The sequence below is a fragment of the Aricia agestis genome, chromosome 7, assembly GCF_905147365.1.
Source record: "Aricia agestis chromosome 7, ilAriAges1.1, whole genome shotgun sequence".
Lineage (NCBI taxonomy): Eukaryota > Metazoa > Arthropoda > Insecta > Lepidoptera > Lycaenidae > Aricia > Aricia agestis.
This window is the reverse complement of record NC_056412.1, coordinates 6,571,265-6,598,747: the sequence shown is the minus strand read 5'-3', so window position 1 is coordinate 6,598,747 and position 27,483 is coordinate 6,571,265. Positions and strand designations below refer to the sequence as shown.

At 35.9% G+C, this 27,483-nt stretch overlaps 2 protein-coding genes across 3 annotated transcripts in view; one reads left to right on the top strand and one right to left on the bottom strand.

Annotated features, from left to right (window-relative positions):
• Positions 1 to 496: 496 nt before the first annotated feature.
• On the top strand, positions 497 to 18,724 carry LOC121728705 (cytochrome P450 4g15-like). Of its 2 annotated transcripts, XM_042116944.1 has the most exons (12): positions 497 to 572; positions 1,015 to 1,220; positions 2,500 to 2,697; positions 3,179 to 3,361; positions 3,687 to 3,756; positions 4,854 to 4,980; positions 9,224 to 9,395; positions 12,678 to 12,790; positions 13,682 to 13,919; positions 16,200 to 16,385; positions 17,431 to 17,623; positions 18,475 to 18,724. In XM_042116944.1, the coding sequence occupies exons 2-11, from the start codon at positions 1,019 to 1,021 to the stop codon at positions 17,610 to 17,612; spliced, it is 1,671 nt and encodes a 556-aa protein (XP_041972878.1). In that variant the 5' UTR covers positions 497 to 572; positions 1,015 to 1,018; the 3' UTR covers positions 17,613 to 17,623; positions 18,475 to 18,724. The 2 variants fall into 2 exon arrangements, with proteins under 2 accessions (XP_041972878.1, XP_041972877.1); XM_042116943.1 differs by lacking the exon at positions 18,475 to 18,724 and having other exon boundaries at positions 17,431 to 17,869.
• Positions 18,725 to 22,343: 3,619 nt separating this feature from the next.
• Positions 22,344 to 27,483, bottom strand: part of LOC121729172 (monocarboxylate transporter 7-like) — a 38,187-nt gene continuing 33,047 nt past the window's right edge. The window contains exons 8-10 of the mRNA XM_042117602.1: positions 23,386 to 23,462; positions 22,936 to 23,047; positions 22,344 to 22,543 (exon numbers count right to left, since the gene is read on the bottom strand). Of these exons, the coding sequence (XP_041973536.1) occupies positions 22,404 to 22,543; positions 22,936 to 23,047; positions 23,386 to 23,462 (329 nt within the window). The 3' untranslated portion in view covers positions 22,344 to 22,403. The remainder of the gene's footprint in view (positions 22,544 to 22,935; positions 23,048 to 23,385; positions 23,463 to 27,483) is intronic.

The following is a 27,483-nucleotide window of genomic DNA, read 5'->3' as shown; positions in this document are numbered from 1 at the left end:
TATTATAGTATATTTTTAGTATACTAAACGGCATTGTTGTTTTAATATATAGGTATAATCATGCTAGCAGTAATAAAAACGAGATAATTGTATTAACTTCTATAATACTATTTTCATTGTGCCATAAATTAAATTATTGTTCTGTTGACACATCTTAAGCGCTCCCTAGACGGTAATTCAGCATGACATGCGTTACATGCGTTACACGCATGATCGTTTATTGTATTCATTGATACGAATGACATGCAAACTACGTGCTGTACATTGATTGACAAGTTGTTTAATTTTTCGTCCTGCAATATGTGCATGACATGCACGCATGATCGTTTTCCGATCGGCATGTCATGCTACAATTAATACTATAACGTAAATGCATGTCATGCCGAATTACCGTCTAGGGAGCGCATTATTGTTGGATATCATAAACGTCGCCTTAAGTGTGAACTATATAATACTATATTCATTACAATATAAAGACGCTACTCAAAGTTATAGACATAGAACAGTCTGGTTAACCAGTTTGCACGTGGCTGTCGAAACCAAAATTACCTAGAGCAGTTAAAAAAAATAAGGTAATTTTGAATGAGATTCATCTGATCTGGCTCAATTTATCATAAAGGATCTATAAGAGGAAAAGGAAGCGAATCATTTCTTAAATAAGTAATAAGAAATACGTTTTTAGGAACCTGGACGTACTAAAAAAGAATAAAGTAAAAAGAAAATATCGTACTGAACGAGATAAAATAATTAACTAAACTTAAAAAATTATTTTCCTTTTCGTCCTTGCTAAGATTATGTTTAGAAAGGTTAACTGATTTGCCTAAACCATACAAACATTGTGCCGAATAGGCTATTCACATTTTTTTTTACAGATTCTCTTACTTGATTTGTCAAGTTAATTGGTGGATAGCCTATTCGTCACTTATCAGGAAGTGGTGAAACAGACCCTTAATGTATTTTTTATAGTCGAGATTGTTCTTAGCATCGTTATCAGTCACCATTTTTTTTTTTCAGCACAATGTCGATTATAGACCAGGGCTACGACATGAGCATCTCGCGGCTGATGTTCTACCCGCTGCTGCTGGCAGCCACTGGGTTATGGCTGCTGTACAGGTGGCAGCAGCAGTCTAGACTGTTCAAGATGGGCAACCTGCTGCCCGGCCCAACCGCTGTACCACTTTTCGGCAACGCTCTACTTGCAGTCGGAAAAAAACCAGACCGTAAGCATTTTGCTGTTTTTTTAATATTGGAGCAGTGGTTTTTAAACTTTTATGTGGAAGCCGTTTGAATACCATAATTTTTGATGAAATAGTTGTTGCATTCTTGAAAACATTAATATTTAATTATTCATTAATTGTTTGAATATTTATTGAATACACATATTATCACAGGATAACCTAATACAATAGATAGGAACTAGAAAAACATCAATAGTTACCTAATTATTTATTTAAGCGAAATCGAATGCATGAAAAATAAATTTTGTAACCGATAGCAATATTATAATTTCAGTTTTATTTTAACTCAAGGACTGCGTGCTATATTAGATATCATGATTCGTGAATCGTCACGTATAATATTATGAGTGTTGAAACTGTCTGGAAGCTAACTCTACTTTTCTACGCTGGAATGAGAAAAATATACCTTTGCTTATATTTTTCTCATTTTATCTCGTATTCTCGAGGAGCTCCTCAAAAGTTTCGTGGCACACACTTTGATTATAATATAAGAGGAATGCAGTAAATTCGTTGCAAGAAAATAGGGCATGATGGTCATGTCGAGAGTATAGAACTATGTTCTTACATAGTCTGCGTCATATCCGGCAATTCAGCGTAGAAAAGTACAGTTTTTTTAATCTATAAAAGAAAGGACTTTATCGTAGAACGATAATGCCGTCCTTATAGGTAGGTATACAATCAGCCTCATTTTGAACATATGTCTTAAACATCCCAGAGATGTTTGGGAGATATATTATCTAAAATCTTAGGCAGCCTCAGAAGATGGACCAGCCAAGATACTGTTAAAGAAAAGTAAAGTTAGCTTCCGGAATGCGTCGAGACTCGAGAGTTGAGTCGCGAATCACTTAAATATAGAGCATAGATATTGAGTGGAAAAACAATTAATATGATATTATGGTTGCGACACCTCCAGATAGTAATAAAGTCAGGAGTTTTGATTGCATCTCCAATCAAAATTAAAAGAACTCCGGATTTTATAGAGCTTTGCTTCTATTATCTATGTTTGGCGACCTGACATTTGGCAACCCTAAGCAAATACGGAGTCGCCTCGAAATATCTTCATATCAATCACAATAGGTTTATTCTAGTTTAAATGTGCTTAACGTGAAGAGCAATGAAAAAGGAAATACGGAACCCTAATAAGGTATACCTACCTACATACACAAGTAAAAGAAGTTAAATATTTACTTCCCTAGACTCATATTTTCGTTGGCCAGTGCTTTTTTACATGTGAAAAAAATAACCAAATATTACTTTTTAGAGCTCGTGACATTAGGCCTACTTTACGCTGAAAAGTACGGGTCGGTCATCCGGGGTTGGTTGGGCTCTAAGCTGATCATCTTCCTGAGTGAGCCTGATGATGTGGAGGTTATTCTCAACAGTCAGGTCCACATCGACAAATCCACGGAGTATAGATTCTTCAAACCGTGGCTAGGAGAGGGATTGCTCATCAGCTCTGGTGAGTGTACATTTTAAATTACAACACGTAGAAAATAAATTGGCACCTGCTTCCGTAGAGTTTTCGTAGAATAAGGTTCTGGGTGTTATGACTAGATCGTAAGTTGTAAAGTCATTAAAATAGTCGAAAAAAATGGCACCAGACATTTGATATTCTATATCGAAAAGAATACGTAGTCGTCTGCTTAGCCGGCTATTTACTTTGCATGACCTATGCAAAGTAAATAGCAGTATAAAGGTGGTCTACGCAAGTGATACCTGTTGGAAAATAAAGTATTTAAAATTCCTTTTTAATTATCGTCTTATCAAAATAAATTAAAGCTCTTGGGTCTTAACAGATAAGTTTCTATTTTTTTTTATTTACCATTTAAAGTAATATCTACACATATAAAAAACATTATATTAATATAGTATAACAATATATCGTCGAGAAACCACGAAGGTTGTTAAGATCGTCATTAAATTAGACCTATGATTTTCAGGTGAAAAATGGCGTTCCCACCGCAAAATGATCGCTCCCACATTCCATATAAATATTTTGAAGTCCTTTATGGACATATTTAACCAGAACAGCAGAAATGTTGTTAATAAGATGAAAAAGGAGGCTGGCAAAGTATTCGATGTCCACGACTACATGAGTGGAGTCACAGTCGATATACTCTTGGGTACGTTTTATTGTGATTTTGTTTACAAAAATATGATCCATTTCGATTCCTTTTGATCTGAATGCAAATGCAATAAACAAATAAATAGCACATCGACTTGATCAAGTTTTAAATATTTCTTTCTTGAATAAAAATATGTTATAAATTATAATCATATTTTTATTCACAAAATTTAATAGGAATACAAAATACACAATGAGCTGCAAAATTTATTAACTTAATTAAATTAGTTACGTTTTGTATTATTTTTGATTGAATTTTTAATATTTTAGTAATAATAATTTAATACAAAGAAAGTTGCTTTAAAGTATAGTATTATTTTCAGAAACTGCTATGGGCATCACTAAAGAGACTCAGGATGAATCTGGTTTTGACTATGCTATGGCGGTTATGAAGTAAGTTCATCACATTTTTTCACAAATATCAGCGATTTTCAGGAACCATTTTAAAGAATTAGGAGTAACACTGCAAGGATATTTTGGTTTCAAATGAAAGATAATAATAAGTAAATTTTCACATAAATTACGTTTTAACCATCACAATAATTGCAAAAGATTAAAAATATGGGGATTTCATTGATTAGGTACCATTATAGCTAAATACTAAAGAAAATAAATATACAAAAAAATTGTTGCTTATTTAGTCCCATGGCTAAATATTTTATATAAAAGTAAATAACATTTCCATTTATAAGAAACATAAGAAACGCTTTCAAATTTCTTCATACATTTTCGCCCTATCAAGAACGCGGCGAGCGTCGTAACCGCCACTGTACAAAGCGCGCTGATATTGAATGTTATTTTAATGTCCTTAACGTCGATATTCGTACTGACCTGCGAATTTTTGTCATAATTTTTATGATAGCGACCTTAAACATAACTTTATATTGTAATAACAGGAGTAAAAAATAAAAACAATGACGTCTGTAATATTCAATTTTTTTTATATTGTTTCCGTGAATTCATGCAGAAACAACTTGAAATCTTAGATACATTTTTTCTGCGATTTTTCGATACGTCCTTGCTCGTCATCTACTATACCTATATCTTGAGCTTTCATCACAATCAGCTTAGTATTTTCCAAGCCTTACAATTAATAAAAACTTTTCCCATCATGAGGCTAACTTGCGTTAGTTGAATTGAATTTGTATTTATAAAGAGAAACATAATATTTTTACCAACGATTAATCTATATATATAAAACTCAAAGGTGACTGACTGATTGACATAGTGATCTATCAACGCACAGCCCAAACCACTGGACGGATCGGGCTGAAATTTGGCATGCAGGTAGATGTTATGACGTAGGCATCTGCTAAGAAAGAATTTTAAAAAAATTCTAACCCCAAGAGGTTCAAATAGGGGATGAAAGTTTGTATATAATAATACTTCTTAACGCGAGCGAAGCCGCGGGCAAAAGCTCGTTAAGAATAACATGACTGGCGTAAGTTTACTTCTGACTTTGAGATAACGTATTCTGTATGTTGTTTCAGAATGTGCGACATTATCCACCAGAGGCATTACAAGATATGGCTACGTCTTGACTCCATATTCAAGTTTACCAAATTTTACAAGCAGCAGAAGAAACTGCTATCAATAATCCACGGTCTTACTAACAAGGTACCTAATTTATTATATTACAGTACGTGACCTTCGTAGAAGAAAAAGTTTTACTTGATTTTTAGTTACTTGTACTGAAAAGTAATAAAAGAGCAGAATTTCAACCTATTCGAAATTTGCAAAATAAACAAATAAATTACGAAAAATTTATTATGTTCGTTTTTAACATAACATAATTTATTCAAATTCCAATGCATCAAGAAAATATCAACAATATTTTCTTGATGCATCGGAACTTGAAGGTCATCGACATACCCGCAATGCCGGATTTGGTTTTTACCAGAGGAAAGTATAGTCAACCATACTTTATACACCTAAATTATCTAAATATAAATAATAGTAAATAATAGACATGGCATGTTGATGCAAAAAGTAAATATTCATAGTGAACTAGATATTGACTACCAAATTCATCATTCTCCCATTTATGTTCTCAGTAGTTAGGTAAATAGGTCCAAACCTTAGCTGCAGCTCAGGTATTCCCAAGCAAGCGCATCAATATTTGCACGGAAATAAAGCTTGTGCAGCATTGGGATATGAAAGTGCATAATATTATGATGCTGTTGACTGTACGACAATTCCATAATAACGTTTATTTATTGTCCTTGAACTTGAATGCACTCGAAAAGTTTAAATGAATCAGTTAGGCAGTAGGCTTCATTTGGATTAATACATAAAGTGCAGTGTGACTTTTTTGCTTAGCCGTAATATTCGTTTCTGTACTCGTAATCTCATTGGTTCTTGGTTGAAACAAAGCTAGTCTCAACGAAAAGGCAAATATGACCTTTGGAAAAGGTAACAGGATATGTATAGGTATGCGATACGCAATTTTGCAAGCTAAATACGGGATTGCTCACATGTTACGTACAGTGAAAATAGTTTCTGAGCAAGATGTAAAGTTTAAAAAGGACCAGTTACAAATAACATTGGCGAAAGGTGATATTGAGTTTTTAAAAAGATCAACAGCAAAACTGTCTTCGGATGAAAAGTAACCGCTGTTAGGCTTCAGGTACTAACTAGGTTTTGTGTCAAAGCTTACCTTACAGCCATACATCATTTTGATTAACTTTAAAGTTTATTGTGATCACATTGTGATAGTAATACTCGTATTAGAAAATTAGTAATTTACTAATTACTGATAAAATACAACAACTTGATGATAATAACAGAAGTATCTTAATCTATAATATAAAAAGCGGCCAAGTGCGAGTTGGACTCGCCCATGAAGGGTTCCGCAGCAGTAATAAGGTTTATTTTAATGAAATTAAAAGGTTTTTGATTTTTTAATTTTATATTTCAGTTGATTTAATGAAAATTAATTTAAGGTTTACCATTTATGACGTATAAAAAAAACTACTTACTAGATCTCGTTCAAACCAATTTTCGTTGGTAGTTTTTATAGTAATGTACATCATATATTATTCTTAGACTTATCATGCTCCTACTTTAGAAGTTAGAGGGGGGGGGAGGGACACAAATTTTTCAGGTTACAAAAACATTATAGAAGAAACTTCAATATGATTTTTAAAGACCTATCCATAGATACCCCACACGCATAGGTTAGATGAAAAAAAATTTTTTTTATTGGTTTAAGGTTTACCATTTATGACGTATAAAAAAAACTACTTGCTAGATATCGTTAATTTTCGTTGGTAGTTTTTGATAGTAATGTACGTTATATATTATTTTTAGACTTATCATGACCCTACTTTAGAAGTTAGAAGAATAGTTTGGAAGAGTCTCTCTCGCAAACTATTCAGGTTAGAAAAAAATGACATGAGAAACCTCAATATGATTTTTGAAGACCTATCCATAGATACCCCACACGTATAGTTAGATTTTTTTTGTTTCAGTTGTACCTATGGGGGCATTTTTAATATTTTTAATATTTTTTCTTTTTTTGTATCAAAATCTTAATGCGGCTTACAGACTACATCTACTTACTAATTTTCAATAGTATAGCTCTTATAGTTTCGGAGGAAAGTGGCTGTGACATACGGACGGACAGACAGACAGACAGACATGACGAATCTATAAGGGTTCCATTTTTTGCCATTCGGCTACGGAACCCTAAAAAAATGAGTCGCTGAATGTGTTGCTAAGCGCAAAACTCGAGAACGGTTGGACCGATTTCGCTAATTCTTTTTTTAAAATATTCCTTGAACTACGAGGATGGTATGTTTCAAAAGATTTGTGATAATACTTAAAAGTCAATTTGAACTTTAATACCATACGATATAGTTTGTGTTAGTGGAGAGGTTCCGGGAAGGCAAAACAATTGAGGGACGTTAGTATGTAGGTATCATAATAAGAAATCTGAAATTGTGATTTTCATTGTGATTTTTTAGTGACTAAAAGAATTTTGTGAGTTTTATAATTTTTAATTTTTGACATAATGTAATTGTTGACATATTAACTTAAAAAAATAAAAAAATTAAATAATCGACTGTTAGGCGATACGAAGTTCGCAGGGTCAGCTAGTAATCCTATATAGGTATATATTACTGCTGTAAGAAAAAATAAAATGTGGTAACTACTTCAAATTGTAACTTGTAAAGTATAACGTCTTGTTTTTAACCGACTTCCAAAAAGGAGGAGGTTATATGTTCGGCTGTGGAGTTTTTTTTGTATGTTCAACGATTACTCCGCCGTTTTCTTTGTTAAGAGGATACACCAGGGGCTAGAGAAATGAAAAAAAAGTACGTGTAATATCTATAGCTGTCTCCCTTACCTCAAGCCTATACCGCAGAACGCGATAGAGACAACTGCAGAAAATCCAGAAATCCCCTGATTCCTTCTCCAAAACTTAATCGATTTAAGTACTTTTTTCATTAAAGATTTAAAAAAGGATTGAGCTGTGTTCCTATGTTTTGCTTTTTTTGTATAATCTAGCCAAATCTGTTTTCTGGACGTTTGAACACAGCGGAAAATCTGGCCATTTTGGGTTTTTGAACGTTCATATCTTATTTAATAATTAAATTATGAAAAAAAAAGAAAACATAGGGACATTGTATTAGTGGCCGTAGACATTCAGGAAAAAAATTATAACTCTACTAGCATTATCCAGGGAGGAAACAGGGGACAACGTTTGTATGGAAAAAAGAGCGGTGTGGAATCCTCTTAAGAAATAAGATTTTAAGCCCACTATCTAACGGCGTGATAAAAATAAGTAGGTAATAAGTATATATCTCAATTTTCAACGACCACACAAATATTTTTTATAACATATAAGTAATTTAAATAACACCCTAAACATATTATATTCTTGAGATTTCTAAAAATCGATAATTATATAATAATTAATAACTCCCCTAGGTCCCCTAGAACATTTTTTTTATTACTATCAAGCTAAATTTTCGTGATTTCATTTGGATAAGACGAATAACAATTTCCTCTGCGAAAAATCTCGAAAGTTGAGCTAACAGAGATAGGAAGGATTTAATATTTCAATTTGATGGTCCTAAAATATGGATTGTTCTATTTGTAAAATATGGATTGTTCTTGCTGTATGTTACTGTTAAATTTTAAAACTATAAGGGCCTGTTTCACGACTTTCTGATAAAGTGCCGAATAGGCTATTCACAGCTTTTTTGACAGATTCTGCATACTTCCTCTGTCAAGTTAAGTGGTGGATAGCCTTATCAGGAAGTGGGGAAACAGGCCCTTAACCTATCAATATACAAAAAATCTGCTGGTTCGAGTTCCGTTTTAGAGTTCTGTAATCAACAAGTCCTCGTTGACTACGGAACCCTAAAACGGAACCCAGTTGATTTTTTTATATATTATGTTTTTTTTTTGCTTTAAAAAAGCAAATTCGGGTACAGATTGATAGAGAAAAACGTGGAGAAAATTAAACACGTATTTCACGCCATTACAAAATACAATAGCAAATTGTTTTATAGACGTTTACCTTATTTAAACAAAATTTTTGGTTACGTAAAGATCGATATAAATTATATGTACTATCAGAGAAGTTGATTCCTATGCAAATCGGGGACCTAAGTAGTTTGGTCGCGTTACGTCAAACCCAGCTGACAGATCACAATTAACATTGAATTCACATATTCGACCAAATAACGTTGGTCTGTCAATTGCATAGGAAGTACATTGTACACTGTACAGGGTATGTTTACCAATACCGATTTCGTGTTGACGCATTTATGCGACACACATTAATTTGCATAATTTATGTTAAAAAATAGTCTTGTTTGTTCATTGCGATTTAATTTTATTTTAATTTAAGGTTATTAAACTGAAGAAAGAGAAATACGTCAGCAATAAGGGCAGGGTCGAAACTGAGGAGGTCAAGAGGTCATCGGCCAATGAACCCGTGCTGGCCAATGAGAAGACCCTGGCTGATACTGTGTTTAAGGGATATCGCGATGACTTGGACTTCAATGATGAGAATGATGTTGGTGAGAAATTTTTCTTTTTTTAATTGGTACAAGTATTACAAGAAAAAAAAAATTCAATACTTAATAATAACCGGGCAGCGAAGCGAGGTAGCCGAAATTTTTTGTTTAATATAATATTAAGTATTAGAATATTATGTATTTTTTTCAGAAAACTCTATAGTACTGAGAAAGATATGCATCACTGGTTTTGTGGTAAACCTTTTAGCCGAACTCAGAAACGAACATTAATAATTACTTAAAATTTAAGCAATGAATGTTCGTTTTATGTAATTATTAATATACTTAAATCATTTAATGTAATTTAATGAAGATTTGTACTTTAAAATTTAATAAATGAAGAATTTATCAATCAAATTCTTCATTTATTACCAATAAGTAATTAATATTCGTATGATCGTATCTGAGTGCGGCAGTCAGTAATGTAATAAGACATTTAGCTAGAACTAGAGATCGCCCAATGGTCGAAATTCGACCTTAGTTTCAACGACATTAGGACTACTACCTATATTTTGTAAAAAATATTGACTTTATCATATTTTTTCAACTCTTGTCTCTGGGACTCAGCTGATCTCAGACTGGCCGTGTAAGCATTGTCTAATAGTATCTCAGATTCAATAAAAAAACCACCACATCACCTTGTTGTCAACAGACTTCAAACATAAATAAAAGAGTTTAATTCATTTAATTCGTATTTATAGGCTTGTCACTCAAAAATCTGTCATTTTCCCAGTGTGTGTGTTGTAGTGTGTGTAATGTTTTATTTGTTAAAAAAATGTATGATAAAAGCATAATTTCAAAATAATATTAGCTCGATGCACTCCTTCACGATATAAACTATAATTACTGTGCAAAATTTCATTCACCTACGTTTCCCCATTTTTCGTCAAAAGAGATACAAAGTTTTTGGCTACGTATTAATATATAGATTCCCTCTACCTCTCATGAGTACGGGAGCCCTAGAATATTTTTTTATTACTATTATATTGAAGTAGAGGTAATTCTAGCTATTATGATATTATAATGCGTTTAGGGACTACGAATAAACATAACCTTCTTTTTAGCTTCACCGTAGTCGGGTAGTGATGATGATGGGTATTTTTATTTTTCGCACATCGCTAATTAACAAGTCATCGTGTCGCACAAGTCACGCAAACCGAAGCTCATTGGAACATCCCTACTGAATATTTTAACCTCGGTCGTTGTTTTTTTTGCGTTTATTTGTAACTAGATGACGCCCGTAACTCCGTTGCGCCAAAATTAGTTTACCGCGCGGACACCGTACATTTTTCCGGGATAAAAGGTATCCTATGTCCTTTCCCGGGACTCAAAGTATCTCCATACCAAATTTCAGCAAAATCGGTTAAGCGGTTTTGACGTGAAGAAGTAACAGACAGACAGACAGACACACTTATTTTGCATTTATAATATTAGTATGGAGACTATGGACGTTTGAATCGGAAAAAAATAAAAATTTGTTCAATTTTTGGAAGAATGTCATTGTTTTTATGAATTACGGTCATATTTAAATAGTTTAGAAGTTTTCTTATATAACATAAGGGGGCAAACGAGCAAACGGGTCACCTGATGGAAAGCAACTACCGTCGGCAATGGACACTCGCAACATCAGAAGAGCTGCTGATGCGTTTCCGGTCTAAGAGGGTATACACTCTCTTCTTGAAGGTTTTCAGGTCGTATTAGTCCGGAAATACTGCTAGTGACAGTTCATTCCAGACTCCAGATTTTTACAGTGCGTGGCAGAACCGGTGGTAGGCAACGTAGTCTCTTCGTTCGACTTTCAAAAAGTGTATCATGATACCCATTTTGAATAAAAAGATATTTTATTTATTTTATTTATTTAAAGTTACGCGAAAAACGCACGGTGGAAGACTTCCACTCATCAAGGTGATGAGGATGGTATATTTTTCGCGTGGAACGATGGCGAAAAGTTGCAGGAGGTATGATTCCGAACAATTCCTCAGAGCACACCCAACCTCTACAACCGATAGAGGATGCAGAGTGAAGCTACATCTCGGCATAATTCCAATCAACAATTCGAGCGGCCCTTCGTTGGATACAATCCAGAGGGAGTAGTTGGTATTTTGGCGCCCATGCCCAGAGATGATTGTATTCCATATGAGGCCGAACCTGTTGTAGGCGTTGATCCGGACTGAAATACTGTCTCGCTGACTTGCCCTTACCATGTAGATAGGGTTGCCAGATGTCCGGTATTTGAGCGTACAGTCCGGTATTTTCGAGGCCTGTCCGGTAAAAATAAACGGTCATACCGGACAGAACAATGTCCGGTATTTTGAGAAAAGTCGGTGTTACTGGCATCACTAGGTGATTTTAATTTTTTTAGAAGCGCCTACCACAATTTCATGACCGCAATTATAATATAAAAAACTGTATTTTTGCGACCTACCATACAACCCCAGCATTTGGGGTTATCGGTATTTTTTCATGACTCACCTGGCAACCCTACATGTAGATGACATCGGAACTGGACTTCACACGATATGTTTACGCCAAGTATTTAAATACTGGGGGAGATTGTTAAAGAGGTGCTATCAAAACTAGAATTGTTGATCTTAGTATTAGCTCCGTGGTTGATCGTTATCAAAATATTATAATCAAATAAAATTAAAGTCTAAAGTCATCTAAAGTCTAAGTATCATAATAATTCATTACCAATGTTACTCACAGTAATCTAAAGTGTGACAAAAAAGCTTTTTGGTATCTCCAGGTCACCTAGATACACTCCATAACCAATGTATCGATATTTAGTTACATACATTTATGAATATTGTACATAAGTAGGCATTTTGTATTTTTTTGTGTAAAGCCTGAACAAAAACATAAGGCAATATTTTGGTTTTAGCCATTGATTTCGAATATAAAAAATATATAATATGACTATTAAATAATAGCAAAAAAACTGAGTTAAGTCCATAAAGTTAATAATATACCTAGCGGAATATATTAACTTTATGGTTAAGTCACTTTTCTGTCGGCTCTGGGTTTTTTTTCTATGGGACGTGAGTCGTGACCATAGACATAATATATACTGTGTCGTGACCGTTCTCCTTTCGTTACTTAATATACCATAAATTAGCGTTTCACTCGCTTTATAAGTGAAAATATCTATGACTAATCTGAATATTTTTTTATTATAAAATTGGGGCCGTCTATGGACTGTTCGCCCATATCCTTTTTTGTTATTTTATTATTATCTGATATTAATTCAGAATATTAGCAAAGGGGTTAATGTTTAAATGTCTATAGGTGAGAAGAAGCGGCTGGCCTTCCTCGACCTGATGATAGAGTCAGCACTGAACGGCACCAACAAGATCTCCGACCACGAGATCAAGGAGGAAGTGGACACCATAATGTTCGAGGTAAAATACTTTTAGTGATTATTCGTCACTGGATAAGTAATTTTGTTATATTTTGTCCGGGTATTACTTTGTTGTTTTTTAAATTTCGAACGGCTGGGACCTGGATTGAGATTGAGGAGGTTCAAATACTGCAATGTCACATACTTTGTCTGAGGAATCAACGCAGCTCTGACGCTCGTCTAACTTTACACAAACGTTTTACACGAAAGTTTGTAAAAGGAACGATGTCTTAAACTTTTTTTATGCTACTTATCAGCTAAAATCGGCAGCACTTCTGAGGAGGTATCACTGAGTAGCAGTGACGGATTAGCCCTTAATCAAATTAAGCAATTGCCTAGGGCATCACGTCTGAGGGGGCACCAGAAGAGTAAAGGTTTAAAGACCGATTCTAGTTGAGATACGGATAGGGGGCCCACAGGCATGGATTGCTTAGGGCATCAAGTAATCTTAATCCGTCACTGCTGAGTAGCCACTCAGTGATACCTACTTGCGAGTCCCAACAGCCATTGGGATTATAACAAATATCTGCGACTCCTAGTTCACGGCTTTCTTGTTCATTGTTCAAGTAATAAAATTTCTGAATTAAACTTCCTAATATTGTTAAAAGATATTTAGTTATTTTGTATTTTCAGAATATTATATTTTTCTAATTGTTTTTAATACAATTTGAAACTTTTGAAATTTTCTTGTGAATATTGCCAGTATATTCACGAGTAAATTTTAAATATTATACTTTATTACGTACGTAAATCTTATTTTAATACGAGACGAACTTTATTACAATTGAACAAACATAATTACACATTTAGTACTTTATTCACAGCGTAACTTACAAACAATAAGCCTTATCTTGACATAAAACTTTCCGCTATAATAAAATTTTTGTCTCAGGGTCACGACACAACGGCCGCCGGATCCAGCTTCACGCTGTGTCTGCTGGGCATCCACCAGCACATCCAGGACCGAGTGTACAACGAGCTGTACGACATCTTCGGGGACTCCGACCGCCCCGTCACCTTCGAGGACACCCTGCAGATGAAATACCTGGAGCGAGTGCTGTTCGAGGCTCTCCGCATGTACCCGCCCGTGCCCATCATAGCCAGGAAACTGAATACAGACGTCAAAATCCGTACGTACTTTTATGATGTGTCGCTTTTATAGTTTTGCCATAGCGTACGTTTTAGGCTTCAGTGTCGAAATCAGCGGGCAGCGGGGCGGGAGCGGCGGCGGCGCGTTCTAGTCTTGAAAGCCGCTCGTCGCGTGTCGCGCGTCGCACGGCGTAATAGACGGCTAATCCATATGAATCTATACATTGGACCGCGCCGTTACCGCTCACGCACCGCTGTTCGCTTATTTCGAGGCTAAAGCCTTACCGCTACGGTAAATTGGGAAGGTAAATGTATGGATTATGGAATCATATGCAGCCTCAATATCGGCAACAAAATCCTCGAAAAGCGAATACCTAAGAAAACCTGAAACGTCCTCGGTATATTACTATCGGTGGCGTCAGGCGTGCCACACCAAATTATAAAAGCGACCAAAACAAGCTTTAGTTGATGAAGATGAACCAACAGCCTACAGCTATGGGCTGGGGAATTGTCCATTTTTTTTTAATTTTGCTCATTACAAAAACATTTGGAGGAATAAGGTCAATGATCGTTTTTCTGTATAAAAACGAAAAAAATACCCATTAGTTACTTATATTTTTGAACAAATATGTTTAACCTTTGCTTGACCTTCAATGGCGAACAACATTACGTTTCGAACTTTTGGTAAGCTTCTCGTATCAGCTTTCACATAATGAGAACTTGCATTTGACGAACCAGCCATTATAAATGAAAGGAAATTTAAAACATACTGCAGAGGTCAATTGGCCGCCGGCGATGACGTCAGAGCGAAACTTTAAAAAAAATTTGAGAAAAAACTAGCCAATGAATTTCAAAATTATTGAATTTATATCCTTAAAATACCCTATTTTAACGAAAAAAAATAATAAAAAGTACATGTGATTTTTTTGGACAATGCCCAATTGCCATGACGATCAATTCTTATATAAAAATTTAATTAAAAATTAAACCAGGAATAAGGCTCGTGGCTTGGACCATAGACCGGTCTAGCAGATAATATATACTTATATAGATTTGTCCATAGGCCTATAATTGGTACTATTTCGTCTCTGCTCAAACAAATTTTTAAAGTTCTGAAAACCTGAAATTTGGGTTCTTTCGGCCGATGAAAAGTATATTAAAAAAAAAAAAAATGTCAAAGTAATATATTTTTTTAATTTCTATATACAATAGTTATTAATATTGTTATTTTTTTTACGTCCGTGATTGTTAATAGAGATTTCAAAAAATTTCATTGTTTATATATTTTTTTTATCTTAGCAAAAGTAGACAAAAAATTGTGTTTTTGTATCGGAGCCCCCCTCAAACAATTACTTTATTTTAATTTTATTATTAATTATTAAAGTACAAATATAATTATAGACTTTATGAAAATTTCAAGTGCCTATCTGTTACTATTATTGATTACGAGCAAAAAAGGCCAAAAAATCACGTTTCTTGTATGGGAGCCCCCCTTATGTATAATACGTTTATTATAAGTCTGAATAGTTTAACGGCTGGCCGTCAACTTTCAAAGTTAACTAAAGTAATGAGCGTACCTGAGAGGTTGAGGTAAGCCAAAATAATCGGCCAAGTGTGAGTCGCACTCGCGCACGAAAGCAAAAATAGTGTTTTTTGTATGGGCGCCCCCCTCAATTTTTTATTTTATTTAAATTTTATTATTAATTATTAAATTATATATATTTTTCAATGAAATAAGGGGGCAAACGAACAAACCTGTCACCTGAAGGAAAGGCAGGCACTTAAAATGTTCACAAAATACTTACTTGTATAATGTCTACGGGCCGGGTGTAACAAAGCTAAGTGACAATACTTTAGGGTGTGTATCCCTTAAAATAATATTATAGAGTTTACTGTGAGAGTAGCGGCGAAGAAAGAGATTTTTGATTTGCATGTTTTTAAACGCCCCAGCGTCAAGAATTTTCACATACAAACGTGAAAAAATGCTTATTCAGCGTTGCTAGTTTCACATCAAACTCTATAAAGGAGGCCCATTCACATCATACAGTATTATCACTTAATTTCGTTAGGCGGGCGCCAGACATATTGTCATCAAATACGCAAATTCGCCAAGTGTGGCATTTTCCTATTTGTGCAAATTTTGCTCAAACTTGAAGCTCATGTCTGGCGCCGGCTTTACACCCTGTATATTTGGCTTAGTGGCCATGTAAAAACATATTTTTTGTAAATTTTTGCTCCTTATCAAGGAAAATCACTTTCTTAACAGACTCCTAAAATATTTTTTATTTTCGCTTCATTTTATATAAAGACTTAACTTGCAGCAACCAAGGGCTACGTGCTGCCGGCCGGCGCGACGGTCGTCATTGGAACCCTGGTCATCCACAGGAACCCCAAGTACTACAAGAACCCACACGTGTTCGACCCAGACAACTTCCTCCCTGAGAACACCTCCAACAGGCACTACTACAGCTACATCCCCTTCAGCGCTGGCCCTCGAAGCTGCGTCGGTAAGAACTCTCTCGTATTGTCACAATAGTGTTGACTAGTACAGTGTTGCTATGGAAATTACATGTCGGCGATTGTACGATCACAGAAATCGGTTCAGAGGCAGATGTGTGTTACGTCAAATCAATATTAGGGTCAATTCAGATTACACGACGCGTAGATGCATTTCTAAAGTATGGCTTAGACCTACGAATAATAAAAACTAAATTGACACGAAGTAGTAATGTGGCGGTCAAGCCCGACCGCCACATCACCCGACCGAGTAGCGTAGGTCTGACGTAATACCAATAATTAATTTCTCACATTGTACTTATAAATTATAATACTCCTGAATAATTATTGTCTTAACAAACCTATTAAGAGCATTGCTTTGTACTATCAAAGAGTTTGCTTTGTACTATCAAAAAGTTGATTTCTAGGCAGATCGGGGACCTACGTAGTTTGGTCGCGTTACGTCGAACCCAGCCGACAGATCACAATTCACATTGAATTGACATGATCCGACCACATGACGTTGGTCTGTCAACTGTCTAGTAATCAATTTACTCGATGGTACTTTCTCGCTGTTGGCGTAGCTTGAGTAGCAAGTACGTAGCAGCTTCGTAGCATATACTTGCAACGTACAACGGCTACTCTCAGAGACATTTAATGATTACTTAAATTTTATTTAGCGTTTGACAGAAAATATATAGAGTAAATAACTAACTGCCGCACTCAGAGTGGAACATTAATTAGTTAAATGCAATTAATTCAAAATTTCGACATAAGCCCCATACATTATCTGTCAAACTCTCCATTAAATTGAAGGTTAATCGTAATTAAATGTCTCTGAGTACGGCGGTATATGTCCATTGAATTGAAATTAAGTAATTTAAAATTAAATCTCCAGTTAGTGACGACATGTGTAATCCTTAAGTTATTACTTAATATTACTTATTACTTTTAATCATTATTAATTACTATGTAATTAAAAAAGTAATTAACGAATTTTTCCCACCTTTTTGAAATAAAAGGATCTTCTATATTTGTAACAATACCTTTTTTCAGGTCGTAAATATGCCCTTCTGAAACTCAAGGTTCTTCTAGCTACTGTGCTCAGGAACTACAAGATAGTGTCGAACGTTACGGAAAAAGAATACGTCCTTCAAGCTGACATCATACTGAAGAGGACGGATGGCTTCAGGCTGCAGTTGGAGCCAAGAAAGAGAGCGCCAATTCCCGTCGCTTAAAACGACCGTTAAGGCCAACCCACACGTACCACAACCACACCACATCGCAACAACAAAATGCCGTCAAGCAGTGGTTACATGTGAAAAGTGTCGCTGCAGCTATTTGTAGTTGCGTTGTGGTAGCGACAAAATGTCGACGTGGTTGCGTTGTCGCCAGTTACGTTGCGATGTGGTTACGTACTAAAGTGATATCGTTGTCAAATATCGAAAGTCAATGAAACGGAGGGGGAAAGAGCGCGGGTGGCGTGCGCGCACTGTCATTGCATCGACGCAACTTTGTGGTTGCGATGTGGTCGGCCACTAGTTCGCTTGTGATTGCCATGTGGTCGGTATCACACAAGCGGTCGACAACAACTGCAAAATGTGGTACGTGTGATAATAGTCCAGTTCATTTACAATACGAAACATACGCCCTACCACGTGGTGTAGTTGTGGTACGTGTGGTTTGGCCCTTAATGTGACTTTTCGATATTTGCCACGAGCGACCGCGACCGACAATAATTCAAATAAAATGCCACTTTATGACACAGACAATAGGTATCATTTTCTAATGACATTTGTGTAGCGACCCATGCTGTCGCCGCTTGTGGCGTAAAAGCTAGTAGTGGAGAGTAAAATGAAACATATAGCCTATGTCATAAAGTGGCATTTTATTATATTTTTTTGTCGTTCGCGATTAGCCGCGGAAAAGATCGGAACCGGTACCTTACGCCTCTAGTCCACTGACGCTGCGAACTGCGAAATATCTGCGAAACAGGAATAGAGCGACATGCAATATAACGCATTGTCGTGTGGCGGATGAGACAGTAAATCGGTTCGCCGCTGTTTCGCAGTTCGCAGCGTCAGTGGACTAGAGGCGTTAGAGTCGAAGAAAATACGCCAAAAGACGTTATTATTACACAGACGTTATTTCACGTTCAAGCCTAGATTTTCAACCTTTATGAAACGTCGTAAGTTCAGGGCTGTAAATATATTTTGAAGCCCCTTTTATATGTTAGGTTGTAAGGTTAAACATAATATTTTCAACTATCCCTTACTTACTTTACGTCTCTACGTACGTAGTTAAGAGGGCGACTAACCCAAGAAATCAAACATCGTCCTTCTCTCTTCACACTCACACGTCTTTCATATGCCAGGTGAAAAAGGGCGACGCGGATTCATCGCCAAATTAGTTTTTTCTCAATAACTCGATAAATATACAACATTTAAAAATCACCTAGGTCGATCTCTCAATGATAGAATTTTATACAATGTGTTCAAATATTAACTTACTTCAATGCACGGTTATGGCAATAAATGAAAAATTCGTGAAAATTAGATGCATCTTTGTGATTTTTTTTCTATCGAGAAAATTTTAAGATCGTGTTTTTGCTCATATCGAATTCTCGGAAATATCATTGTAGTATCTAATTTTAGAAAATGAAACAATTCGTGGCTTATTTTCAAGTATAAAAATGAATTATAAAACCGTCACTTTAGGGTTAGTCGCCCCCTTAAGTCGTATAGCAGAAGATGAAAACAGATTTTCCTTCCACATTCTTTTATTGTATTAAGGTTGAAAATCTGAGTGTTGAACTCGGAATCTACTGAAAGCCTCGCTCAACTTGGTTTTTATTTGAAAGTGTATTCTTTTTAACTTATTTCGTTGTAATAAAATATAATAACGAAAACACTTTTTACTTTTATTTTAATAACAGGTCTAAGGTTAATTATACATATAATTATTAAATTCATTTTGTCGAAAAACTAATTAAATAAGTACCGTATGATTGTTTTTGCATTTTTGGAATACCAAAAAACTACTAAAATAGTAAAAACTCGGTTAAGAATACTTAACCGAGTTTATACTATTTTAGTACCACTTAAAACCACATAAAATTTTAATAAGATCTTATTATTATTAAAAATGGCTTCTTAGGTAAAGTTACGTAATAATTTTATTATGTCTCATTAAATACACAAGTTCATTTTTCATACCTTACAAAGTTAATTACACATAATTACAACTACCTCATTTCTAACAATTTTAGTTATTATTTTAGTGTCAACTTTTATTCTCCAATCTAAATAATACCTTACATTTAAAATTATTTTCCTAAAGTTACAAAAATGATCGTGTCCTAATCACAATTTCAAAAATATCTAAAAAAAATCGGCCACGTGCACGAAGGGTTCCGTACCGGTATAGACTTATAGAGTGAAAGTAAACAAAAAATTGTGTTTTTTGTATGGGAGCCCCCCTTAAATATTAACTTTATTTTAATTTTATTATTAATTATTAAAAAACAAATATTATTAAGGATTTTGTGAAAATTTCAAGTGTCTAACTACACAACCCATTATTGCTTATGAGCAAAAATACCAAAAAAAAAAACACGTTTCTTGTATGGGAGCCCCCCTTAAATATCAACTTTATTTTATTTTTAGTATTTTTTGTTATAGCGGCAACAGATATTCCTACACAATCTGTGAAAATTTCAGTAGTCTAGCTAGAGCTGTTCTTGAGTTACAGCCTGGAGACGGTTGGGTACGGACCCTTAAAAACTAGCTTCTGCAATAAACATAGTACAACCATGAATCGATCCTTTTATTACCTAATAATATAGTGTTATTTGAAAAACAAATATTGCTGACGGCCAATACAGTACGGTAAATTAAATATAATTAAATTGTATGTTTATATTCTATAATCTATATCAATTTATTGCTAAATTTGTTTAGAAGTAACAGAATGAGTCTTAATCACTGTTCAAAGTATGAAATCTACCTCTACAGTGTGTAACAAAAATAAGTGATAATACTTTAGGGTGAGACCGTGTTCCTTACAGAAAGTTTACTGTGAAAGTAGCAGCGCTGAAAGACGAATTTTTTTTATCAATTTTGTATGGGCAAGGGCCCGAGCGTCACGAGTTTCCCCATACAAAAGTGAAAAAAATTTGTCTTTCAGCGCTGCTACTTTCACAGTGAACTCTCTACAAGGAACACGTACACACGCTAAAGTATTATCACTTATTTTTGTTACACCCTGTATAATATAAGATAAGACTTCAAAACAATATGGCTTCAAAGTATAGAAAAGTAATAATAAACGTCGTTGTGATCTGTGTGGATTTAAATTGCATGTCGCGATGGGATATTCGAGGAATTGTAATCGGGCCCCAGAGCCTCCTTCAGACTGCAGACTTTCTATCGGCCGATAGGTAAGTTTGGCTCTTGATCAGTATAAAGCTGTATGGAAGTGCGCATATTAAAACGATTCCGAGTCGGTCGATAATTAAGTTTGATGGGCTATACGACGGGCCGAGGCTAATAAAATCAGTACGACGTTCTACCACGCGCGCACACGACACCGATTGTTCGGTCAGCCGACTCGGCAGCAATCCGAATCGTGAAAAATTTTTCATTCAAAAATCTATCGCTAATGGAACCGTGCGATAGCAATCGGCCGACTGTTGTTTAGTCGACCCCACCAAACTATCGGCCGAAGTCTGCAGTCTGCGGGGGCTCAAAGTGATACACCGGATTTGTACTACATTCGTGTGAACAATCTATACTAATATTATAAAGCGGAAGAGTTTGTAAGTTTGTTTGTTTGTTTGAACGCGCTAATCTCAGGAACTACTGGTCCGATTTCATAAATTCTTTCAGTGTTAGATAGCCTATTTATCGAGGAAAGTTATAGGCTATATTTTATCGCGCTAAGACTAATAAGAGCGAATAAATAGAGGAAAGTGTGGAAAAAATGGGAGAAATTATTTGAAATGGCTTATTTGAACGCCCTAATCTCAGGAACTACTGGTCCGAATTGAAAAATTCTTTCATTGTTAGATAGCTCATTTATCGAGAAAGGCTATAGGCTATATTTTATCACGCTAAAATAAATGGGAGTGAAGAAATTGAGGAAAAAATGGGAAAATGGGGGAAATTATTTGAAAGGGCTTATTTGAACGCGCTAATCTCAGGAACTACTGGTCCGATTTGAAAAATTCTTTCAGTGTTAGATAGCCCATTTATTGACAAAGGCTATAGGCTATATTTTATCACGATAAGACTAATAGAAGCGAAGAAATAGAGGGAAAAGTGGAAAAAAACGGGGGAAATTATTTAAAAGGGCTTATCTCACGAACTACTAAAGCAATTTTTCTGTTATTTGGCACAGATAAGAAGTAGACCACGTGAAGGATCATAGGCTATTTTTTGTGGACTAATTTGTCTGTGAAATATCTAATTTACGCGAGCGAAGCTGCGCGGAACGTTATATTTCGCGTGGTCACGATATCACGCGTAAACGTCTGGACCCATTTTGCAGGGTATTAAGATACTTTGAGTCCCGAAAAAGAACATAGGATACATTTTGTCCCGGAAAATGTACGGTTCCCGCACAATAAACTTTTATGATTATCGCCTAAACTATTCAATCTATTTTGATGAAATTTGGTATGGCAATACTTTCAGTCTCGGGATACAAGGGATACTTTTTATCCCGGAAAATGTACGGTTCCCGCACAATAAACTTTTATGATTCTGGCCTAAACTATTTAATCTATTTTGATGAAATTTGGCATGGAGATTGGGGATACTAATTTGAATCTGGGACAAGGAATGTTTTTTGCCCCGGAAAAATGTGCGGTTCCTACACAATATACTTTTCTGATTTGCGCGTAAACGAATTAATCGATGTACGGGAACAACTATAAACTAAAGTCCACGCGGACGAAGTCGCGGGCAACAGCTAGTAAAACAATAAAACGTGAACTGCGTGAATCTGGTTGCACTATATCGTTGGGTGCATCAGGTTTTAGTGACCTGTTTCGGTGTCCTCCCTCTATGTACGATGTACTCCGCCACCCACGAGCACACGCAGACCAGGCAGCACAAACTCATGGCGACGAAGCAGTATACGTAGCTGCCCGTTGAGTCGTAAATGAGACCTGAAAAGATGAAAATTCTATGTAAAATATTGGCTTTTGTACGTCATCTACGTGGACCCTGAGATTTGGAACCTGATAGGAAATTTTTACGAATTTGAGTGTACTTTGTACTTAATTGGGTGTCCTGTAAGTTCATGGTGGAAATTCATTTTCATATTAATAATTCACTTTCTTTATATTTTTTATATACTTTCTTTATAATAATTATAAATTACACGACCGGTTTCGAGTAACTCGTCATCAGACAAATTGATTTTTATTAAGATAAATATAAATTGATTGTTACGAAAGTATTCGTTAAGCTGTTGTTCATAGTATTTTTTGCAGTTCGCCGAAGCTTTTTCCTAATAAATAAAAAATTCAAGCTTACATATAATTTGGAAGAGTAATACCTATTAACGGGTCCGCGATGAGCATGAGGGACCCTGAGAAGAGGATGTGCAGCGCCAGCGCCGCCGGGAACCGCTCTGGGGCCGCAGCCACCAGCACCAGAGGAAACATCACCTGATAAGGACATAATTTGTATTACCATTGATCACATGGCTACGGCGCAAGGCGTCGCGAAGCATTTTTAACCCTCCGTGCACCACGTAGATAACCACGTGGGGTTTCTCAAACCCCAAGACTTATCTGGGCAAGGAATACGTTATTTATATTTATTTAAAAAAAATGGTTTTTCTTATAATATAAAACGATACCAAGTGAAATAGCTCCCAGTTTTAATCCTTTACAGCCAAAAATATAAATTTAGTAATCATTTTTACCAAGTGAAACATAGACTTTTTGGGTTAACTCACACTAAGGACCGGCTACTTAAATAAACCAATAATAACAATACAGACCTGTACGGAACACCGCACCAGCCCCGACACAGCGGTGATCAGAGTGATGAAGATTATATTGTCCCACATCACCAGAGCTGGAATTCAATAGTCACGAGTTAAAAACTACATCCACACTATGATACCCCAGGCAATTAATATATTTTATCACTAGTGTATTATACAGTGTGTTAGTGTAAACACCGTTATAATTGAAACCAGGGATGTTGCGAATATCTGCATCCGCATCCGTAAATGCGGAGCATCCGCATTAAATCAATGCGGATTTTTATGCGGATGCGAATGTCATACGAGTTGCGACAAGAAAAAAAAGCGGCGGGGTCTGTGAATGGCGTGTGCCGTTTGCGCCTGACAAATGACCAATGGGTTATGGGAGCGAAAAAGCCGGCCAATTAATCGGCCACGCACAATAGAGGGTTCCATTATAGTACCTCCAGTTTTTGATAAGTTTTGTATCGTCAATGAATTTAGAATTATTATAACATGTTTTACACTACTAACAACATGATCTCAGTTACATTCAAAGGAATTTGAACGAAAAATTCCTTTGTACTTCTCAATAACTTATGAAGTCTTCTTAGACGTGATAATTTCCTTTTCAAATTTAGCATATTTCTTACTCCCGTGAATTTTTCCACATACTTTTCAGAATCAACCGTTTAGCTAATAGCTGTTAGAAGGGGGAGACACTGGACACTAACGATTTCTTCCACTTTCAAACTTTGCATATTTCACAAATGGATCCCTATATCGGAAAATAATCTTGGTATACTCTTAATATTTTTAAAAATCCTATCCTACGACACCACACACGGTGGAGTGGACGCGAAATAAAAAGAATTATCGCTTGATGTGTAAGGGAGGCCCCATAAATTTTTTTAAAATTTTATATACCACTAGATGATGCCCGCAACTCTGTTGCGCCATAATTCGTTTATCGCGCTGGAACCGTACATTTTTCCGGAATAAAAAGTATCGTATGTCCTTCCCCGGTACTCAAAGTATCTCCATGCCAAATTTCAGCAAAATCGGTTCAGCGGTTTGAGCGTAAGAGGTAACAGACAGACAGATAGACAGACAGGCAGACAGACAGACAGATACACTTTCGCATTTATAATATTAGTATGGATGGATTTTGTCGACATCGTTTATATGTATGTGATTTCATGCCGAATTTCAACTTTGTAGGCTATTCTCTGAGCGAAACCGACGGACAGATAGACCGAAAATATAAGGGTTCCTTGTTGATTACGGAACCCTTAAAATGGCGACAGGATCCGACGCGTTTATTGTGGTGCATCAATTGTCTTGTGTAAATTAATCCCTACGTGTTTGTTTGTGCTTCACTTAATAAAAAGCGGCATTATTACTATTTAATAATTTACTAGTGTACTTACTAACAAAAAAGTGGTAGAGGTTAATACAGGGGAATTAATGTAATTTTCATTTACAAATTATTATCTGGGGGCACGGCAGTGCCCCCTCCAAGTCGAGCAAAAAAGCGGCACGGCCGTACTATCCTTTTCTCGAACCAATTCAGGCTCTTTTTGACCCCCCTATAACTTCATTGTGGATAAACCAACAAGCCTGAATTTTCAGTTGTTAAGCAAGCATTGTATAAACACGGTATATTTAAATTGTAAAAATTGTAAGATACATTGTATTTTCATGCGATGTCCAAGTTGATCTACTTATTTAAAACGTAAAAGATTTTTAATATTGATATGATAACAACTTACGTAATAACTTGAGACAGAAGGTCCCCTAGGTAGGGACTGAATAAATTAACCGACTTGGTATTGCATGGATCTCATAAATTTTTACGGTATAAAAACTGAGTTGCGAGACTTGGTTTTTTTACAGGATGTTTTTGATGGGATCTCTTTAATACAATAGTATTATTATAGTACAGGTTCCCTAGAACAATTTTTTTATTACTATCAAGGTAAGTTTTCGTGAGCAGCTTCATTTTGATAAAACGAACAACAATTTCCTCTGCGAAAGTGGTAGCTAACAGAGATAAATATGATTTAATATTTTGATTTGATGGTCCTAAAATATTATGGATTGTTCTATTCAAAATGCGTTTCAAATTGAAGCTACTGATGAAAAATTAGCTTGATATTAATCAAAAAATTTGTTCTAGGGAACCTGTACTATTATTTTGTAATACATTTATAAAAATGAAAATACTTGTTCATTTTATAAACTACATTTATGTAGGATCCGCAACATCCGCATCCGCATCCGCGGATGTGACCCTCTAAAAATCCGCATCCGCATTCGCATCCGCGGATGTGAAAAAATCGGGATCCGCAACATCCCTGATTGAAACCATCAAACGAGCCCGTCAAAATGAACAACTTTTTCTATGAGAACAATGCTGGGAACTCAAAAAAAATGCCGTATTCATACCCATGCCCGGATCGGCAATTTGTATGGGTATGACGACGGATTTTTTTGAGTTCCCAGCATTGTTCTTATAGAAAATTTAAAAAACTTCCTTCCTTCTTCAGTCAAGTTAATGCTCGTCCAATCACTTATCCTTCCCATCATTGAATACGGTGATGTGTGCTATTTCGACCTAAACGCTGACAAACTTAATAAACTTGATCGCCTACTCAATAACTGCTTAAGATTTATCTTCAACCTACGCAAAGTCGATCACGTTTCTACCTTTCGATCTAAACTACACTGGCTACCAATACGACAGCGCCGCTCTACTAGGGCCTTGTGTATGCTTTACTCCCTGTTGCATCATCCTAATGCTCCTAAATACCTAACCCCCCTCTTCCAATATCGTTCCACTACTCATGACAAATCCCTTCGATCCTCTAACAATGCATTCCTTTCTTGCCCTTCCCATAGATCAGACATCATCCACTCGTCTTTCAACGTACAGGCTATCATACTCTGGAAAGCTCTTCCTCGAGAAATCAGGCTAACCAAAACCAGGAACACATTTAAGCGCAAAGTTCGTGAGTTTTATTTCAAACAATTGGCAGGAAAGTATTAATTATTTGTAATTTAATATTGTGTTTATTTTTGTTTTTATTATGTATTATTTACTATTATTTAATTAATGTATATGTTACGCTCAAAGACCGAAAACGCTCAGTGAGCGAAAAAATGGCTCACAACGCGTTGTGGTAATAGTGAAACGGCCACGACGCAAAATTCGCGTCGTGGCCCTAGTGAAAACGGCCACGACGCGTTCTGCCAATCACAGAAATACCACAAAGCGAAATTCGTGTCGTGGCTGACGTGCTATTCGACCACAACGCGTTGTGGTAATCGAGTAAAACCATGACGCGTTCTGAGCATTTAAAAACAGCCACGACGCGAATTCGTGTTCTGGCCCTAATGAAAACGGCCACGACGCGTTCTGAAACCAGGCCGTGTTACGCAGGAGTAATTTTATAGCGCCCAAGTGTGTGCGCAATACACAAGAGCACTCTGGTTTCAATGAAACTAGGCAAGTTATGCAGGGGTAATTTTTTATAGTGCCCAAGTGTGTGCGCAATACACAAGAGCACTCTGGTTTCAATGAAACCAGGCCAGTTACGCAGGAGTAATTTTATAGTGCCCAAGTGTGTGCGCAATACACAAGAGCACTCTGGTTTCAATGAAACCAGGCCAGTTACGCAGGAGTAATTTTATAGTGCCCAAGTGTGTGCGCATTACACAATTGGGTTATAAGAGTAAAAAATAGTGCTCTTGTGTATTGCGCACACACTTGGGCACTATAAAATAACTCCTGCTTAATTGGCCTGGTTTTATTAAAACCAGAGTGCTCTTGTGTATTGCGCACACACTTGGGCACTATAAAATTACTCCTGCGTAATTGGCCTGGTTTCATTGGAACCAGAGTGCTCTTGTGTATTGCGCACACACTTGGGCACTATAAAATAACTCATGCGTACCTGGCCTGGTTTCATTGAAACCAGAGTGCTCTTGTGTATTGCACACACACTTTGGCACTATGAAATGACTTCTGCTCAAATGGCCTAGTTTCATTGAAACCAGAGTGCTTGTGTATTGCGCACACACTTGGGCACTTTAAAATTACTCTTGCGTAACGTGCTCTTGTGTATTGCG